General features: G+C 38.5%; 1 protein-coding gene across 9 annotated transcripts in view; it reads left to right on the top strand.

Moving 5' to 3' along the window:
- TUBGCP5 (tubulin gamma complex component 5) overlaps positions 1–21,749 on the top strand; it is a 68,308-nt gene that overhangs the window by 21,267 nt on the left and 25,292 nt on the right. For 5 of the 9 annotated variants that reach the window (XR_009263944.1, XM_058736930.1, XM_058736928.1 and 2 more), the window contains exon 7: positions 20,215–20,322. The exons of 2 other annotated variants lie outside the window; for them this stretch is intronic. Coding sequence is in view for 6 of the 7 variants with exons in the window: in XM_058736930.1 (XP_058592913.1) it covers positions 20,215–20,322 (108 nt within the window). In the remaining variant the exon portion in view is untranslated. The remainder of the gene's footprint in view (positions 1–20,214; positions 20,323–21,749) is intronic. 2 more of the 9 variants (XM_058736931.1, XM_058736929.1) reach the window with 1 other exon arrangement.

Below are 21,749 nucleotides of genomic sequence, written 5' to 3'. Positions count from 1 at the left end.
AAGAACTCACAGTATAGTGTGGGAAACTATATTGTTAACAGATAAACTGTGATTCAGTGTGATAACTGCTATAAATAAAGTGTAATGCTTTAGAGAACCTAAAAGATGGAACAACTTTGAGAGAGGCAGGAAAGGTTCATACAGTCAGAACAACTTAGAATTTATATTTGTGGTCTTGAAAATAGTTATTTCCAAAACTATTATGCAAAAGGAGCCATCTGGGGAAACTGTTTAAAAATACTGATTATAGGAGAGGAGCCAAGATGGCAGAACAGCATGGAAGCTCTTTGTGTATCTCGCGTCCATAAAAGTAACAGCCAGACCAACGCTAAACCATCCTACACACCTAGAAAACCAGTTGGAAGATTAACACAACAATCTGCACAACCTGAACCACAGAATTCAGCAGGTATGTAACACGAAGAGCTGAACTTGAGGAGCAAGAAGCCCTGAAAGGTAGGGAACCCCTTTTGCGGGTGGAGAGAGGACGGAGACTGGGGAGAGGGGGAGCATACAGGAAAATCACCCCTCCCCAAAAGCAGCTGGAGAGAAAGTGGAAAATTGGAAATGGCCGCAGGGACTAAACTAAAAAGGGAGAAAGGACAAAGGAGAGGGTTTAAATTCCATTAGGACTGTAAACAAGGGGAGCGCAAAGGCTGCAACTCCACAGCTTGATACCTGACAGTGCTCTGGTGGGAAAGGTGAATCCCCAGGAACAGAGTGGGGTCCGGGAGGTTCTTGGGCCACACGGGGAAAGCGGTTCCACTGCTGGAAGGACATTTGGTAGAGACTGTTGAAGCCACCTGGTCCCAGCAGACCCCGGAAGGCAGCCACATTCACTGGTGCTGGGACAAGGTTGTTGAGGGTGAGGCCTAGTGTCAGATGTGTGTTGTGATTTTCCATGGTCCCTGAAACACTAAGGCCACACTGTCTCGCGATTTTTTGGGGGGGCAGGCTGGCAGCTGGCTGCAGTCTCGGGTCACCGTCAATAGCAGGATCCAGTGGGCCATAGCTCATTCGGCCATCGCTTGGTGAGACCCTCCCACAGAGGGGCGGAGCGGGTCAAAGCCACAGTCCTTCGGAAGTAAGGGACCCAGGGAAAACAACCACATCTGAGACAAAACTTGGGAGAGAGGTACTCCCTGGGGCCTGGTCACAGAGAGTGGAAAAGTGGGGAGTGGATGAGAGCTGAAGACGGATAACTCGTGCGCGACGCTAATCTGGGAGAACAGACTGGGTGGCACCATTTTTCACCACTCCCGCGCATGCGCACTGATGAGCCCTACAACAATCCACCCCAGTAGGCTAGCAGCACCATCTAGTGGAGAGCGGATCTGTTACACTGAGCCCCACCCAACTGGGCCAGTTTCGCTCTTCAGGAACACAAACCTCACTGCCGGCTTAATCTATGGACTATAAAGAGCTACTTTGACCTACCTCTAGAGGAAAACAAAGCAATTTCAGTTCTACTTCAATCTGTTAGCAGGTTCATCTACTCAATTTTTTTCTCTCTCTCTTTTTCCTTTTTCTCTTTTACAATTCTTTTCTTTTTCTTGAATACAGAAAGAGAAAAAACTCATTTTTATTTTCAATTTTTATTAAAAATATCTGTTTAATTTTGATTACTGTATTTTTTACTTTTGTTTAAATTTTCTCAAATTATACTTTACTTCCATCATTTTATTTTAGTCTACTTCAGTGTACACACCTTTTCAAATTTTCAAACAATTTCCTTTTTTTAATTTCTTTTTCTTTTTTCTTTTAAAAATATTTTTATTTAATTATTACTATATTTTTTTGCTTTTATGTAAATTTTTTCAAATTCTATCTTACTCCCATCATTTGATTTCAGTATACTATATTCACTGTTTCAAATTTTCAAACAATTTCTTTTTTTTGCCTTTTCCTTTTTTCTTTTTATCTTTTTTCTCTTTTTTGTTTTTTTTTCTTAAATACAGAAAATGAAAAAATTCGTATTTATTTTTAATTTTTATTAAAAATATTTTTCTATACTTTTTTCTACTATATTCTCTACTTTTGTGTATTTTAGTCTACTTTAGTATATTCATTTTTTCAAATTCCCAAACGATTTCCTTTTTTTCTTTCCTCCCCCCCTTTTTTGTTTTGTTTTTTTTTTTGTTTGTTTCTCTAATCTGTCAAACCACTTTATACACCCAGACCAAAACACACCTAGAATCTAGCATCATCTATTAGATTTTTGTGTGGGTGTGTTTTTAATTTTTAATTTTAATATTTTTTTAACTTTAATTTTTTTAATTTCAATTTTTCTACCTCATTAAGTCCTTTTATCCCTTCAAAATGACCAAGTGAAGGAATTCATCCCAAAAGAAAGAGCGCAAAGAAACAACAGCCAGAGATTTAACACAGACACAAAGCAAGATGTCTGAACCAGAATTTAGAACCATGATAATAAGAATACTAGCTGCAGTCAAAAATAAATTAGAATCCCTTTCTGCAGAGATATAAGAAGTAAAAAATAGCCAGAATGAAATTAAAAATGTTGTAACTGAGCTGCAATCACAGATGGATGCAGCAGCGGCAAGGATGGACGAAGTGGAACAGAGAATCAGCGATATAGAGGATAAACTTATAGAGAATAACGAAGCAGAGAAAAAGAGGGAGATTAAGGCAAAAGAGCACGATTTAGGAATTAGAGAAATCAGTGACATATTAAAAAGGAACATCAGAATCATAGGGGTCCCAGAGGAGGGAGGGAGAGAAAAAGGGGTAGAAGGGTTATGTGAGCAAATCATAGCAGAAAACTTTCCTAACCTGGGGAAAGACACAGACATCAAAATTCAGGAAGCACAGAGGACTCCCATTAGATTCAACAAAAACCAACCATCAACAAGGCATATCATAGTCAAATTCACAAAATACTCAGGCAAGGAGAGAATCATGAAAGCAGCAAGGTAAAAAAAAGTCCCTAACCTACAAGGGAAGACAGATCACGTTTGCAGCAGACCTATCCACAGAAACCTGACAGGCCAGAAACGAGTGGTGGGATATATTCAGTGTGCTGAATCAGAAAAGTATGCAGCCAAGAATTATTCCTGTATTATCCCATTTTATCTTCATAACAATCTAATAGGTACTTTTCCCATGACTCCAAAGAAGGAAAATGAGTCAAGGCAGGCCAAGCAATGTGCTCACCTGGGCTCATGTAATGATATTGGAGCAGACATCAACAACTCAAAGCAGCAGACTTGCCAGGACCCAGCTTGATCTCACCTGCTCAAGTCTGTCTTTCCTACCACTGGGTAGCTGCGTGGTCCCAGACACTGAGCTGACCTCTCTATAAGGTGATGCTAGTGAAACAAATCAAAAGCCAGGACACAGTCACACAGTGAGAGGGACAAAGGGAACACTGGCCCATCTGAGGAGTGGGAAGGCAAGTGCTCCTGGAGTGCTGAGTAAACATATTGCCTTAAAAGAATCATAAGCTAGTTATTCAGTAAGTGTGTGTGAGGGTCAGGTCCTAGGATCTAACATTTTGGGGAAGGTATTTGGGGCAGCTTCTTTCTCATTTTCAACTTGATGTATGCAGTCAGATGCTTGGATTCAAAGTTTGGCTCTGCTACTTACCAGGCACATAACCTTGGACACGTACTTCATTTCTCTTTGTCAATTTTCTCATCCATAAAGTGGGCCTAATAACTGCACCTACATTTGAGGGCTGCAAGGATACATAGTATGTAAAGTACCCAGAACTAGAGTTAGCCACACTGGTGTTACTGTAATTAAGCTTTTATTGAAACACAGCCACACTCTCATTATATATTGTCTATGCCGCTTTGATGTTACAACAGTGAAATGAGGTAGTTGTGATAAATATTCACTCTCTGGACCTTTATAGGAAAAATAACCCTGGCTTAGAACATTGCTGGAGCATAGGTACTCAAGGTATTATTTAAACCCAAACTCACTTCCAGAATGATAAGCCTGAGTATGTGCACAAAGATAGAAACAAAAGTATTGACTATGGTGGTGACAAATGTGAAACAACAATGTCAATTAATAAGCTGATTATATAAATTATAATATGTCCATGTTATGGAACACTATACAGATATTAAAAAGGAATGAAGGAAAATTTGTGTATATACACTGTGTATGCCAACATATAAATATCTCCAAGATCTTTAAATGAGCCAAAATCATCAAATGGATAGGTACAGTGGTATACGCAATATAATCTCATTATGTTACCAAAAGAACACACACAAAAAAACAAAAACTATGTGTATGTACAGAAAAGGCTATATAGTACCACAGAAGTACTGAGGAAATTTCACTTTTAATATATATAGTTCTGAGGGTTCCTGGGTCGCTTAGTCAGTTAAGTGTTCGACTCTTGGTTTTGGCTTAGGTCATGAACTCATGGTTCATGGGATCAAGCCCCGCATTGGGCTCTGCACTGATAGCACAAAGCCTGCTTGGGATTCTCTCTCTCCCTCTCTCTCTGCCCCTTCCCTGATTGCACACTCTCTCTCTCAAAATAAATAAGTAAAGTTAAAGTATATATATTATATATGTTATGTATAATATATATAATTATATATATACACACACACAGAGTTCTTTAATTTTTTAATAACTGGAAGTTTTATCATTCTTTTCATGACTTAAAAATATTACTCAAGATTACACCGTGCATATTTTCAGACCACAACGTTATGAAACTCGAAATCAACCACAAGAAAAAATTTGGAAAGGTAACAAATACTTCGAGACTAAAGAACACCCTACTGAAGAATGAATGGGCCAACCACGAAGTTAAAGAGGAAATTAAAAAGCTCATGGAAGCCAATGAAAATGATAACACCACAACCCAAAACCTCTGGGACGCAGCAAAGGCGGTCATAGGAGGAAAGTATATAGCAATCCAGGCTTTCCTAAAGAAGGAAGAAAGATCTCAGATACATGACCTAACCTTATGCCTTAAAGAGCTGGTAAAAGAACAGCAAATAAAACCCAAGATCAGCAGAAGACAGGAAATAATAAAGATTAGAGCAGAAATTAATGCTATTGAAACCAAAAAAACCAGTAGAACAGATCAATGAAACCAGAAGCTGGTTCTTTGAAAGAATTAGCAAAATTGATAAACCACTAGCCAGTTTGATCAAGTTAGAAAAAGGAAAGGACCCAAATAAATAAAATCAAGAATAAAAGAGGAGAAATCACAACCAACACAACAGAAATAAAAACAATAAGAGAATATTATGAGCAATTATATGCCAACAAAATGGGCATTCTAGAAGAAATGGACAAATTCGTAGGAACATCTACACTACCAAACTGAAACAGGAAGAAATAGAAAATTTGAAAAGACCCATAACCAGTAAGGAAATCGAATTAGTAATAAAAAATCTGCCAAAAAAACAAGACTCCAGGGCCAGGTGGCTTTCCAGGGGAATTCTACCAAACATTTAAGGAAGAGTTAACACCTATTCTCTTGAAACTGCTCCAAAAAATAGAAATGGAAGGAAAACTTCCAAACTCTTGTCTCTGAAGCCAGCATTACCCTGATTCCAAAACCAGACAGAGACCCCACTAAAAAGGAGAACTATAGACAAATTTCCCTGATGAACATGGATGCAAAAATCCTCCACAAGATATTAGCCAACCGGATCCAACAATACATTAAAAATATTATTCACCACGACCAAGTGGGATTTATACCTGGGATGCAGGGCTGGTTCAATATCCACAAAACAATTAACGTGATTCATCACATCAATAAAAGACGTAAAACATCACATCAATAAAAGAAAGGATAAGAACCATATGATCTTCTCAACAGATGCAGAGAAAGCATTTGACAAAATACAGCATCGTTTCTTGATAAAAACCCTCAAGAAAGTAGGGATAGAAGGATCATACCTCAAGATCATAAAAGCCATATGAGCGACCCAATGGTAATATCATCCTCAATGGGGAAAAACTGAGAGCTTTCCCCCTAAGGTAGGAACAAGACAGGGATGTCCACTCTCCCCACTGTTATTTAACACAGTACTGGAAGGCTTAGCCTCTGCAATCAGACAACACAAAGAAATAAAAGGCATCCAAATAGGCTAGGAGGAGGTCAAACTTTCACTCTTCGCAGATGACATGATACTCTATATGGAAAACCCAAAAGATTCCACCCAAAAACTGCTAGAACTGATTCATGAATTCAGCAAAGCTGCAGGATATAAAATCAATGCACAGAAATCGGTTGCATTCCTATACACCAACAATGAAGCAACAGAAAGAGAAATCAAGGGATCGATCCCATTTACAGTTGCACCAAAAACCATACAATACCTAGGAATAAATCTTACCAAAGAGGTGAAAAATCTATACAATGAGAACTATAGAGAGCTTATGAAAGAAATTGAAGAAGACACAAAAAAATGGAAAAAGATTCCATGCTCCTGGATAGAAAGAACAAATATAGTTAAAATGTCAATACTACCCGAAGCAATCTACATATTCAATGCAATCCCTATCAAAGTAACACCAGCATTCTTCACAGAGCCAGAACAAATAATCCTAAAATTTGTATGGAACCAGAAAAGACCCTGAATAGCCAAAGCTATCTTGAAAAAGAAAACCAAAGCAGGAGGCATCACAATCCCAGACTTAAAGCTATACTACAAAGCTGTAATCATCAAGACAGTATGTTACTGGCACAAGAACAGACACTCAGATCAGTGGAATAGAATAGAGAACCCAGAAGTTGACCCACAAACATATGGACAACTAATCTTTGACAAAGCAAGAAAGAATATCCAATGGAATAAAGACAGTCTCTTCAGCAAGTGGTGCTGGGAAAACTGGACAAGGACATGCAGAAGAATGAACCTGGACCACTTTCTTACACCTTACACAAAAGTAAACTCAAAGTGGATGAAAGACCTCAATGTAAGACAGGAAGCCATCAAAATCCTCAAGGAGAAAGCAGGCAAAAACCTCTTTGATCTTGACCACAGCAGCGTTTTACTCAACACGTTCTGGGGGCAAGGAAACAAAAGCAAAAATGAACTATTGGGACCTCATCAAAATAATAAGCTTCTGCACAGCTAAGGAAACAATCAGCAAAACTAAAAGGCAACTGAGATTTTCCTGGTGGGGAGGGGGAAGATGGTGGCGTAGGAGGACGCTGGGCTCACTGCATCCTGCTGATCACTTAGATTCCAACTACACCTACCTAAATAACCCAGAAAACCGCCAGAAGACTAGCAGAACGGAGTCTCCGGAGCCAAGTGCAGACGAGAGGCCCACAGAAGAGGGTAGGAAGGGGGGCAAGGCAGTGTGCACTACACGGACTGGCGGGAGGGAGCTGGGGCAGAGGGGTGGCCCGCTGGCCAAGCAGAGACCCCGAGTCTGGCTTGCAAAAGTGGAGGGGCTGGACGAAGTGTGTTCAGACATCGAGCAGGACTTAACATCTGGAAGGTTATAAGTTAACAGCTCTGCTCAGAGAGCGGGAAGGCTGGAGGACAACGGGAGGGAGAGTTGCTGAGCCCCGGGAGGACAGAGCTCAGTTTGGTGGTGAACAAAGGCGCTCGCCAGCGCCATCTGCCTCATCCATCCCCCAGCCAAAATCCCAAAGGGAACCAGTTCCTTCCAGGGAACTTGCTTGCACCGCACAAACACCCAACGCTGTGCTTCTGCAGACCCACACCTCCGGCGGCAGGCCTGACTCCCTCCCGCTTCCGCAGGGCCCCTCCCGAAGTGGATCACCGAAGGAGAAGTGAGCTAAGCCTGCCCCTCCCGCCCCTGTACACCTTGCCTATCTACCCCAGCTGATACGCCAAATCCCCAGCACAACAAGCCTGGCAGGGTGCAAGTAGCCCAGACGGGCCACGCCACCCCACAGTGAATCCCGCCCCTAGGAGAGGAAAAGAGAAGGCACACACCAGTCTGACTTTGGCCCCAGCGGTGGGCTGGGGGCAGACATCAGGTCTGACTGCGGCCTCACCCACCAACGTGAGTTATGCAGGACAGCACAGGGGAAGTGCCCTGTAGTTCCGCACCACTCCAGGAACTATCCAAAATGACCAAACGGAAGAATTCTCCTCAAAAGAATCTCCAAGAAATAACAACAGCTAACGAACTGATCAAAAAGGATTTAAACAATATAGCAGAAAGTGAACTTAGAATAATAGACATAAAATTAATCTCTGGGCTTGAAAACGTATAGAATACAGCAGAGAATCTATTGCTACAGAGATCAAGGGACTAAGAAATAGTCAGGAGGAGCTAAAAAATGTGATAAACGAGCTGCAAAATAAAATGGAAACGACCACGGCTCGGATTGAAGAGGCAGAGGAGAGAATAGGTGAACTAGAAGATAAAATTATGGAAAAAGAAGAAGCTGAGAAACAGAAAAAAATCCAGGAGTATGAGGGGAAATTTAGAGAACTAAGTGATGCACTAAAGAGAAATAATATACGCATAATTGATATTCCAGAGGAGGAAGAGAGAGGGAAAAGTGCTGAAGGTGTACTTGAAGAAATAATAGCTGAGAACTTCCCTTTTCTGGGGAAGGAAAAAGGCATTGAAATCCAAGAGGCACAGAGAACTCCCTTCAGACGTAACTTGAATCGATCTTCTGCATGACATATCATAGTGAAACTGGCAAAATACAAGGATAAAGAGAAAATTCTGAAAGCAGCGAGGGATAAACGTGCTCTAACATATAAAGGGAGACCTGTAAGACTCCTGACTGATCTCTCTTCTGAAACTTGGCAGGCCAGAAAGGAATGGCAGGAGATCTTCAATGTGATGAACAAGAAAAATATGCAGCTGAGAATCCTTTATCCAGCAAGTCTGTCATTTAAAATAGAAGGAGAGATAAAGGTCTTCCCAAACAAACAAAAAGTGAAGGAATTTGTCACCACTAGAATAGCCCTACAAGAGATCCTAAAGGGGATCTTGTGAGACATCGCTACAAGCATAAAACATACAGACATCACAATGACTCTAAACCCATATTTTTCTATAATAACACCGAATGTAAATGGACTAAATGTGCCAACCAAAAGACGTAGGGTATCAGAATGGATAAAAACCAAGACCCATCTATTTGCTCTCTACAAGAGACTCATTTTAGACCTGAGGACACCTTCAGATTGAGAGTGCGGGGATGGAGAGCTATTTATCATGCTACTGGAAGTCAAAAGAAAGCTGGAGTTGCCATACTTATATCAGACAAACTAGACTTTAAATTAAAGGCTGTAACAAGAGATGAAGAAGGGCATTATATAATAATTACAGGGTCTATCCATCAGGAAGAGCTAACAATTATAAATGTCTATGCGCTGAATACGGGAGCCCCCAAATATGTAAAACAATTACTCATAAACATAAGCTACCTTATTGATAAGAATGTGGTAATTGCAGGGGACTTTAATACTCCAATTACAACAAAGGATAGATCATCTAGACACAGGATCAATAAAGGGCGCTGAATGATACATTGGATCAGATGGACTTGACAGATGTATTTAGAACTCTGCATCCCAAGGCAACAGAAGATACTTTCTTCTCGAGTGCACATGGAACATTCTCCAAGATAGATCACATACTGGGTCACAAAACAGCCCTTCATATGTATACAAGAATTGAAATCATACCATGCATACTTTCAGACCACAATGCTATGAAGCTGGAAATCAACCACAGGAAAAAGTCTGGAAAACCTCCAAAAGCATGGAGGTTAAAGAACACCCTGCTAAAGAATGAGTGGGTCAACCAGGCAATTAGAGAAGAAATTTAAAAATATATGGAAACAAACGAAAATGAAAATACAACAATTCAAATGCTTTGGGATGCAGTGAAGGCAGTCCTGAGAGGAAAATACATTGCAATCCAGGCCTATCTCAAGAAACAAGAAAAATCCCAAATACAAAATCTAACAGCACACCTAAAGGAAATAGAAGCAGAACAGCAAAGACACCCCAAACCCAGCAGAAGAAGAGAAATAATAAAGATCAGAGCAGAAATAAACAATATAGAATCTAAACAAAACTGTAGAGCAGATCAATGAAACCATGAGTTGTTTTTTTGAAAAAATAAACAAAATTGATAAACCTCTTGCCAGGCTTCTCAAAAAGAAAAGGGAGATGACCCAAATAGATAAAATCATGTATGAAAATGGAATTATTACAACCAATCCCTCAGAGATACAAGCAATTATCAGGGAATACTATGAGAAATTATATGCCAACAAACTGGACAACCTGGAAGAAATGGACAAATTCCTAACCACCCACACCCTTCCAAAACTCAATCAGGAGGAAATAGAAAGCTTGAACAGACCCATAACCAGCGAAGAAATTGAATCGGTTATCAAAAATCTCCCAACAAATAAGAGTCCAGGACCAGATGGCTTCCCAGGGGAGTTCTACCAGATGTTTAAAGCAGAAATAATACCTATTCTTCTCAAGCTATTCCAAAAAATAGAAAGGGAAGGAAAACTTCCCAGACTCATTCTATGAAGCCAGAGTTACTTTGATTCCTAAACCAGACAGAGACCCAGTAAAAAAAGAGAACTACAGGCCAATATCCCTGATGAATATGGATGCAAAAATTCTCAATAAGATACTACCAAGTCGAATTCAAAGCATATAAAAAGAATTATTCACCATGATCAAGTGGGATTCATTCCTGGGATGCAGGACTGGTTCAACATTCGCAAATCAATCAACATGATACATCACGTTAATAAAAAGAAAAGATAAGAACCCTATGGTCCTGTCAATTGATGCAGAAAAGGCCTTTGACAAAATTCAGCATCCTTGCTTAATAAAAACCCTCGAGAAATTCGGAATAGAAGGAACATACTTAAAGATCATAAAAGCCATTTATGAAAAGCCCACAGCTAACATCATCCTCAATGAGGGAAAACTGAGAGCTTTTTCCCTGAGATCAGGAACATGACAGAGATGTCCAGTCACACCGCTGTTGTTTAACATAGTGTTGGAAGTTCTAGCATCAGCAATCAGACAACAAAAGGAAATCAAAGGCATCAAAATTGGCAAAGATGAAGTCAAGCTTTCACTTTTTGCAGATGACATGATATTATACATGGAAAATCCGACAGACTCCACCAAAAGTCTGCTAGAACTGATACATGAATTCAGCAAAGTTGCAGGATACAAAATCAATGTACAGAAATTAGTTGCATTCTTATATACTAATAATGAAGCAACAGAAAGACAAAGAAACATCCCATTCACAATTGCAGCAAGAAGCATAAAATACCTAGGAATATATCTAACCAAAGATGTAAAAGATCTGTATGCTGAAAACTATAGAAAGCTTATGAAGGAAATTGAAGAAGATATAAAGAAGTGGAAAAACGTTCTGTGCTCATGGGTTAGAAGAATAAATATTGTTAAAATGTCAATACTACCCAAAGCTATCTACACATTCAATGCAATCCCAATCAAAATTGCACCAGCATTCTTCTCGAAGCTAGAACAAGCAATCCTAAAATTCATATGGAACCACAAAAGGCCCCGAATAGCCAAAGTAATTTTGAAGAAGAAGACCAAAGCAGGAGGCATCACAATCCCAGACTTCAGCCTCTACTACAAAGCTGTCATCATCAAGACAGCATGGTATTGGCACAAAAACAGACACATAGACCAATGGAATAGAACAGAAACCCCAGAACTAGACCCACAAACGAATGGCCAACTAATCTTTGACAAAGCAGGAAAGAACATCCAGTGGAAAAAAGACAGTCTCTTTAACAAATGGTGCTGGCAGAACTGGACAGCAACATGCAAAAGAATGAAACTAGACCACTTTCTCACACCATTCACCGAAATAAACTCAAAATGGATAAAGGACCTGAATGTGAGACAGGAAACCATCAAAACCCTAGAGGAGAAAGCAGGAAAAGACCTCTCTGACCTCAGCCACAGCAATTTCTTATTGACACATCTCCAAAGGCAAGGTAATTAAAAGCAAAAATGAACTACTGGGACCTTATGAAGATAAAAAGCTTCTGCACAGACAAGGAAACAACCAACAAAACTAAAAGGCAACCAACAGAATGGGAAAAGATATTTGCAAATGACATATCGGACAAAGGGCTAGTATCCAGAATCTATAAGGAGCTCACCAAAATCCATACCCGAAAAACAAATAACCCAGTGAAGAAATGGGCAGAAAACATGAATAGACACTTCTCTAAAGAAGACATCCGGATGGCCAACAGGCACATGAAAAGATGCTCAACGTCGCTCCTCATCAGGGAAATACAAATCAAAACCACACTCAGATATCACCTCACACCAGTCAGAGTGGTCAAAAGGAACAAATCAGGAGACTATAGATGCTGGCGAGGATGTGGAGAAACGGGAACCCTCTTGCGCTGTTGGTGGGAATGCAAATTGGTGCAGCCACTCTGGAAAACAGTGTGGAGGTTCCTCAAAAAATTAAAAATAGATCTACCCTATGACCCAGCAATAGCACTGCTAGGAATTTATCCAAGGGGTACAAGAGTACTGATGCATAGGGGCGCTTGTACCCCGATGTTTATAGCAGCACTCTCAACAATAGCCAAATTATGGAAAGAGCCTAAATGTCCATCAACTGATGAATGGGGAAAGAAATTGTGGTTTATATACACAATGGAGTACTGCGTGGCAATGAGAAAGAATGAAATATGGCCCTTTGTAGCAACGTGGATGGAACTGGAGAGTGTGATGCTAAGTGAAATAAGCCATACAGAGAAAGACAGATACCATATGTTTTTACTCTTATGTGGATCCTGAGAAACCTAACAGAAACCCATGGGTGAGGGGAAGGGGAAAAAAAAAAAAGAGGTTAGAGTGGGAGAGAGCCAAAGCATAAGAGACTCTTAAACACTGAGAATAAACTGAGGGTTGATGGGGAGTAGGAGGGAGGGGAGGGTGGGTGATGGGTATTGAGGAGGGCACCTTTTGGGATGAGCACTGGGTGTTGTATGGAAACCAATTTGACAATAAATTTCATATACTGAAAAATAAATAAATAAAAGGTGATTTAGAGAACAACAAAAAAAAAGGCAACTGATGGAATGGGAGAAGATATTTGCAAATGACATATCAGATAAAGGGTTAGTATCCAAAATCTACAAAGAACTTGTCAAACAATGCCCAAAAAACAAATAATCCAGTGAAGAAATGGGAAAAGACATGAATAGACGCTTCTCCAAAGAAGACATCCAGGTGGCCAACAGACCCATGAAAAAATGCTCAACATCACTCATCATCAGGGAAATAGAAATCAAAACCACAATGAGATACCACCTTACACCTGTCAGAATGGCTAACATTAACAACTCAGGCAACAACAGATGTTGGCAAGGATGCAGAGAAGGAGGATCTCTTTTGCATTGTTGGTGGAAATGCGAGCTGGTTCAGCCACTCTGGAAAACAGTATAGAGGTTCCTCAAAAAACTAAAAATAAAACTACCCTACGACCCGGCAATTGCACTACTAGGCATTTATCCAAGGGATACAGGTGTGCTGTTTCGAAGGGACACATACACCCCCATGTTTATAGCAGCACTATCAACAATAGCCAAAGTATGGAAAGAGCCCAAATGTCCATCGATGGATGAATGGATAAAGAAGTGGTATATATATATATACAATGGAATATTATTCAGCAATCAAAAAGAATGAAATCTTGCCATTTGCAACTACATGGATGGAACTGGAGGGTATTTTGCTCAGTGAAATTAGAGAAAGACAAAACTCATATGACTTCACTCATATGAGGACTTTAAGAGACAAAACAGATGAACATAGGGAAGCAAAACAAAAATAATATAAAAACAGGGAGGGGGACAAAACAAAACAGACTCATAAATGTGGAGAACAAACAGGGTTGCTGGAGGGGTTGTGGGAGGGGGGATGGGCTAAATGGGTAGGGGCATTAAGGAATCTACTGAAATCATTGCTTCAATATATAGTAACTAGTTTGAATGTAAATTTAAAAAAAAAATAAAGTTAAATCAAAAAAAAAAAAATACTGATTATAGGCACCTCACTCGGGTAGTCTGATTTTTAGTAGGTTAGCATTTCAGGTGATTCTGCAGTGGGTCATAGATCTCACTTTGGAAAACATTGAGATAAATATTTATGAATTGGAATCCTACTTGAGATCCCAGAACTGTTATATCTTTTAAATGATTTTAAATATTTTTGAAAGAGGTGTGGTTATCCAAAGGGCATTTTGATATGTTAATAGCATTTAATGACTATGCATTAAATATTTGACTCATTGAAATTTTGTTATTTGTGGGAGTATCTGTTAAAAGTCACTGGTTTTGGGTAATATTTAATTTTTTTGCAACAAAATTCAGTTTCACAGAAAGCCAACAAAATACAAAATGATATATTAAAGAATGGGTTTGGATAGATAATTTTTTGCCTTATAGGAGCTGATGAAAATCATTAACAAAAGTTTCTGAACATGTATATCAACATAAGCAAATATATGTAAACAAAAATGTAGTTTGAGTTGCAAGATTTTGGAAACAGGCAAACCACAATTGTGGATTGCCTTGTTCTTCATTCAGTCTTTTTTTTCTTTCTTTTGAATTTTTTTTTTTTAGTTGAAGTATAATGACACAATTTTGTATTACTTTCAGGTGTACAGCATAGTGACTTGAGATTTTATATGTTATAAAATGCTCACCACCCTTAAATGTAGCTATTATCTGTCACCATACAAAGTTATTACAATATTATTGACTGTATTCCCTATGCTGTACTCTTCATCCCAGTAACTTATTTTATGACTGAAAGTTTTTACCTCTAAATCTCCTTCACTAGTTCCACCCATCCCCCCCATCCCTCTTCCCTCTGGCAAACACTAGTTCTCTGTGTTTACAAGTCTTTTTCTATTTGTTTTGTTTTGTAGATTCCACATATAAGTGAAATCGTATTTATCTTTCTCTCACTTATTTTAATACCCTCTTGGTCAATCCATGTTGTCATGAATAGCAAGATTTCATTATTTTTTGTTGCAGAATAGTAGTTCAACCTCTATATACACCACGTTTTTTTTAATCCATTCATCTATTGATGGATTTAGGTTGGCTATTGTAAATAATGCTGTAATAAACATACAAGTCCATATATTGTCTCAAATTAGTGTTTTCATTTTCTTTGGGTAAGTACCCAGAATTGTAATTCCTGGGTCAGTGGTATTTTTATTTTAATTTTTTGAAGAAATTCCGTACCATTTTCTACAGTGGTCACACCAATTTATTTTCCCACCAGGAATGCACAAGGGTTCCCTTTATTCCACATCCTTCTCAAAACTTCTTATTGTTACTTCTTGTCTTTTTGACTAGCCATCCTAGATAATGTAAGATTATATCTCATTGTGGTTTTGATTTACATTTCCTTGATAGTAATGCTGAGCATCTTCTCATGTGTGTCTCTTTGCCGTCTGTACATCATCTTTGGAGAACTATTCAGGACCTCTGCCCATTTTTTAATCAGAGTATTGGGGAGTTTTGGTGTTGGGTTGTATAAGCTGTTTATATATTTTGGATGTTAACCATTTGTTGGATATATCATTTGCACAGATCTTCTCCATTCAGTAGATTGCCTTTTCATTTTGTTGGTTTCCTTTGCTGCGCAAAACCTTTTTATTTTGATGTAGTCCCAATAATTTATTTTTGCTTTTGTTTTCTTTGCCTTGGGAGACATATGTAGAGAAATATTGCTAATATTGATATCCAAGAGATTACTGTCTGTGTTTTTGTTGTTTTTGTTTTTAGTTTTGTAGTTTCAGGTTTTCCATTAGATCTTTAATCCATTTTGAGTTTATCTTTGTATATGGCATAACATAGTCATCTAGTGTCATTATTTTGCATGTAGCTGTCCAGGTTTTTCAATACCATTCTTAGAAGAGACTCTCCTTTCCCCATTGTATATTCTTGCCTCCTTTGTCATAGACTAATTGAGCATATAAACATGGATTTATTTCTGGTGTCTCATTTCTATTCCATTGATCTATGTGTCTGTTTTTGTGTCCATACCATACTGTTTTGATTACTGTAACTTTGTAGTATAGTTTGAAAACTGGGATTGTGATACCTCCAGCTTTGTTCTTTCTCAAGGTTATTCTGGCTATGGGGCGAATTTTGCAGTTCTGTACAAATTTTAGGATTGTTTGTTCTGGTTCTGTGAAAAATGCTCTTGGTATTTTGAAAGAGATAGCATTGAATTTATAGACTGCTTTGGATGGCATTATGGACATTTTAACAGTATTCTTCCAATCCGTGACAAGGGTATATGTTTACATTTATTTGTGTTGTCTTCAATTTCTTTCATCAGTGTCTTATAGTTTTCAGAGTACAGGTCTTTCAGCTCTTTGGTTAGTTTTATTCCTAAGTATTTTATTATTTTTGGTGTGATTATAAATGGGATTTTTTTTCTTAATTTCTTTTTCTGCTACTTTGTTGTTAGTATATAGAAACACAATAGTTTTCCTTATATTTAAAAAAAATTTTTTTTAATGTTTATTTATTTTTGCGGCAGAGAGAGAGAGGGATACACAGGATTGGAAGCAGGATCCGGGCTCTGAGCTGTCAGCACAGAGCCCAACGCAGGGCTCAAACCCACAAACCATGAGATCGTGACCTGAGCCGAAGCTGGATGCTTATCCAAGTGAGCCACCCAGGCGCCCCAACAGTCTTCCTTATATTAATTTCTGTATCCTATAATGTAACTGAATTCATTTATTAGTTCTAATAGGCTTTTTTGGTAGAGCCTTTAGGGTTTTCAATACATAGTATCATATCATCTGCAAATAGTGACAGTTTTCTTTCTTACCCAATTTGGATACTTTTTAGTTCTTTCTTTTATCTGTTTGCTACGGCTAGGACTTCCAGTATTATGTTGAATAAAAGTGGTGGGAGACTTGTTTCTATTCTGATCTTAGAGGAGAGTTTTCAGCTTTTCACCATTGAGTATGATGTTAGCTGTGGGTTTTTTATATGTGGCCTTTATTATGTTGAGTTATATTTCCTCCACATCCACTTTGCCGAGAGTTTTTGTCATGAACGCATGTTGAATTTTGTCAAATGCTTTTTCTGCTTCTACTGAGGTGATATTTTATCCTTCATTTTGTTAATGTGGTTGTATCATGTTGATTGATTAGCAAATATTGATCTATCCTTACATTTCTGGGGAAAATTGTAGTTGATCATCATGGTTGGTGATACTCTTAATGTATGTTGAAATCAGTTTGCTAATATTTGTTGATGATTTTTGCATCTGTGTTCATCAAGGATATTGGCCTATAAAATTTTTTGTGATGTCTTTATCTGGTTTTGGTATCAGAGTAATGCTGGCCTAATGAAATGAATTTGGATTATTTTTTTCTATTTTGAAATAGTTTGAGAAGAATAGTTATTAACTCTTTTTTTAATAATTTGGTGAAATTCACCTAGGAAGTCATCTGGTCCTAGATCTCTGTTTATTGGGAGTTTTTTGATTGCTGATTCAATTTTGTTACTAGTAATTAGTCTGTTTGGATTTTCTATTTCTTCCTTATTCAAGGTTAGAAAATTGTATGTTTCTAGAAATTTATCCATTTCTTCTAGGTTGTCCAATTGGTGGCATATAATTTTTCATAGTAGTCTCTTACAAAATTCTTTTTGTTTCTATGCTATTGGTTGTAACTTCTCTTTCATTTCTGATTTTGTTATTTGAATCCCTTTGATGAGTCTGTCTAAAGGTTTATCAATTCTTTTTTATCTTTTCAAAAACCAGCTCTTAATTTCATTGATCTTTTCTACTTTTCTATCTCTATTTCATTTATTTCTGTTCTATTTTGTCTGAGTTATTTTCTTCTACTAACTTTGGGTTTTGTTTGTTCTTGTTTTTCTAGTTCCTTTAGGTATCAGATAGGATGGCTTATTTGAGAATTTTCTTGATTCTTTTTAAAAAAAAATTTTTTTTTAACGTTTATTTTTATTTTTGAGACAGAGAGAGAGCATGAACGGGGGAGGGTCACAGAGAGAGGGAGACACAGAATCTGAAACAGGCTCCAGGCTCCGAGCTGTCAGCACAGAGCCCGACGCGGGGCTCGAACTCACAGACCGCGAGATCGTGACCTGAGCCGAAGTCGGCCGCTTAACCGACTGAGCCACCCAGGCGCCCCAATTTTCTTGATTCTTAAGAAAAGCCTGTATCACTATAAACTTCCGTCATAGAACTGCTTTTATGACTCCCAAAGATTTTCAACTTTATGTTACCGTTTTCCTTTGTCTGCATATATTTTTTAATTTTCTCCTTGTTTTCTTCATTGACCCATTGGTTGTTTAATATCATTTTGTTTAGTTTGCACGTGTTTTGGGTTTTTTTCCCAGTTTTCTTAATTAATTTCTAATTTCATACCATTGTGCTCAGAAAAGATACTTGATGTGATTTCCATCTTAAATCTATTGAGACTTGTTTTATGGCCTAACATGTGATCTGTCCTGGAGAGTGTTCCATGTGCCCTCAAAAAGTACATATATTCTGCTGATTTGGGAAGAAATATTCTGCATCTATTAAATTCATCTGATCTGTTGTGTGGTTCAAAGCCACTGAAGTCTGTTTTTTCTGATGTAAGTATTGCTGCACCAGGTTTTGGGGGGTATGGGGGAGTGGGGAACTGATATTTGCATGGAATATCTTTTTTCATTCTCTCACTTTTCAGTAGGCTGTATGTGTCTTGGGTCTGAAGTGAATCTCTTGTAGGCAGCATGTAGATGGACTTACCTTTTTTATCCATTCAGTCATTCTATGTCTTTTCATTGGAGCATTGAGTTCATTTACATTTGAAGTAATTATTGATAGGTATGTAAGTATTGTCTTTTGGTAATTGTTTTCTGTTTTTGTGGTTCTTTCCTGTTCTTCTCTTGCTCTCTTCCATAATGATTGATGACTTTTTTAGTGCTCTGCTTGTATTCTTTTCTATTTTTTGTGTATCTTCTATATTTTTTTGGTTTTTGGTTGCTATGAGGTTCATATATAACATCCCAGATATATAACACATTTGAAAGGCACATTTTCACTCTACCTCCCCACATTAAACTTTCATACTAGGTTTATAAGTGATTGATCTACCAACTTTATTATGTGTTTACCAGTAAAATTTTTCCCTTTCATAATTTTCTTCTACTCATAGCCTTTTCTTTTCTGCTTAAAGAAATCCCAATTAAAAAAAATAAAATTAAAAAAAAAAAAGAAATCCCTTTAACATTTCTTATAGGCCAGTTTAGTGATGATGAACTCCTTTAGCCTTTTTTTTTTTTTTTAATATCTCTCCATAAATTCTGAATAACAGTCTTGCTGGGTAGAGTATTCTTGGTTGTAGGTTTTTTTCTTTCAGCACTATGTATATATCATTGCCACTCCCTTCTTACCTACAAAGTTTCTGCTGAAAAGTTAGCTGATAGCCTTATGGAGGTTCCCTTGTACAAAACTAGTTGCTTTTTCTCTTTCTTCTTTTAAGTCTCTCTCTTTATCTTTAATTTTTGACATTCTATGTGTTATGTGTCTTGATGTGAACCTCCTTGGTTCATCTTTTTTCAGGCTTTCTGTACTTGGACCTGGATATCCAACATCCTTGAACCTGGATGTCCATTTCCTTCCCCAGGTTAAAGAAGTTTTCAGCTATCGTATTTTCAGATAATTTTTTTGCCCCTTTCGCTCTCTCTTTTCCTTCTTGGATCACTATAATGTAAATGTTAGTATGCTTATTGCTGTCTCAGAGGTATAACCTAACCTTGTTGTTGTTGCTTTTAATTCTTTTTTTCTTTTTGCTGTTCCATTATTTTGCTTTCCGTTATTCTATCTTCTAGATAGCTACTGCTATCTAGCTGCTTCTAGATAGCTTCTAGGCATCCTCTAATCTGCTGTTAATTCCTTCTAGTGTTTATTTTATTTCAGTCATTGTATTCTTAAGCTCTGATTGGTTCTTTTTATATTTTCCATCCCTTTGTTGAAGTTCTAAGTTCATCCACTCTTTTCTCAAGTCAGTGAGGATCTCTATGATTATTACTTTCAACTCTTTATCAGCTAGATTACATTTCTCTGTTTCACTTAGTTCAAAAGTTGTTTTGTCTTATTATTTCATTTGGAGTATATTCCCTGGCCTTCTCATTTTGTTTCACTTTCTGTGTTTGTTTCTATGAATTAGGTGGAACACCTACGTCTTCCAGTCTTGAAGGTATGGCCATGTATAGGAACATCCCCTGCATAGACTGTATGTCTGGAAACGTAGGCTGGCTGGCTGGAGATATAGCAGGTGCGGGCTAAAGATCTGGGGGCAGTCTGTGTCAGGGGTACCCTGATGGACCAGTTGAACAGCCACACATCTGGCTACTCCATGCAGGGGGCCCTGTCATAACAGCTGGCGCTGGAACAAGCACAGGCCAGGGTGTCCCCAGGGTACTCCACATCAGGGCTATTTTGGCAAGAGGGCTGAAGCTATAGTCATTGCAGGCTAGGGGTGTCCCATTACCTGCTACACTGGGGTAGCTTTGTTGGGAGGGCTAGAGCTGGGATGTTTGGAGGCAGTGGTGCCATCTTAGGTATGTAACTGCAACTGGTGTTGGCTAGGGACCCAGGGCTCACCAAGGTAGCAGGCCACCTAGAGTGCCCAGACCCTGCTTCCCTCTATACTATCAAGGTTGAGGAGAAACATAAACAGTGGTGTTCACCAGCACCTCTGGCAACTCAGAGAGTTCTAGCTATTCCTTCACTGTTTGGTGGACGCTCTAGGGTGGTAAATGGGTTTCCTTCAATTCTAGTCTAGTTTCCCTTTAATCCGCAGCTTTTTCCTGTGTCCTAGGGTGGGCAAATCTTCTGGTCCCTCAGTACTGTCCCTCACCACTGCATTTCACAGCATTGGGGGTCATGTTCCTGTCATTACCATGTTTCTGTCTCTCCTACCCCTCTCTATGTGGTACCTCTGTCTTTTATACAGAAACTGTTCAGTCAGCCCTCAGTTCTTTGGGCAAAATTGCTCCATATGTAGGTATAGATTTGGTATGTAGATGGGTGGAGGGGAATTCAGAGTCTTCCTACACCACCATCTTGGACCTCCCTCCCCATTAGGTTTTTTCTTTTTTTAACGTGAGCTCTACACCAAACATGGGGCTTGAACTCTTGACTTCAAGATCAAGAGTCGCATGCTCCACTGAGCCATCTAGGCCCCCCTCCCATTTGGGTTTTTACGTAGATGACCATTATCATCTGCAAGTATTGACAATTTTGTCTCCTATCCATTCTTATATCTTGTATTTTCTTTGTGACACATTAATGGTGTCTGTTTTGGCCAGGCCTCTAGTCTGCAGAGGAAGCATCAGCAGTGAGAGCAGGTTTCCTGGAGTGGGTCTCAGTCTAAGAGGGATGCACCTGAAATTCCTTCATTAAGTGTGATTTTGTGTTAGTGAATCATCCTTGAATTCCTGAACTCCCATGATGGTTCTGTTATTTTTTACTACTATTTTTTTTTTTTTAAATAACCTCTACACCCAACATGGTGCTCAAACTAAAGACCCTGAGATGAAGAGTTGCATGCCCCACCAACTGAGCCAACCCCTGGGTTAGCTATTTTCTAATTTAGAATTTTTCATTTTTATTCTTTGATGAACTTTTTTTGTCTTTATCTGGTTTTAGAAGCAAGGTTATATTAGCTTATAACCCAAATAACATATCTAATTCTTTTTT

The sequence above is a fragment of the Neofelis nebulosa genome, chromosome 7, assembly GCF_028018385.1.
Source record: "Neofelis nebulosa isolate mNeoNeb1 chromosome 7, mNeoNeb1.pri, whole genome shotgun sequence".
NCBI classification, from domain to species: domain Eukaryota; kingdom Metazoa; phylum Chordata; class Mammalia; order Carnivora; family Felidae; genus Neofelis; species Neofelis nebulosa.
Note: the sequence above shows the minus strand (reverse complement) of the source record. Positions and strands in the feature narration are given on the sequence as shown.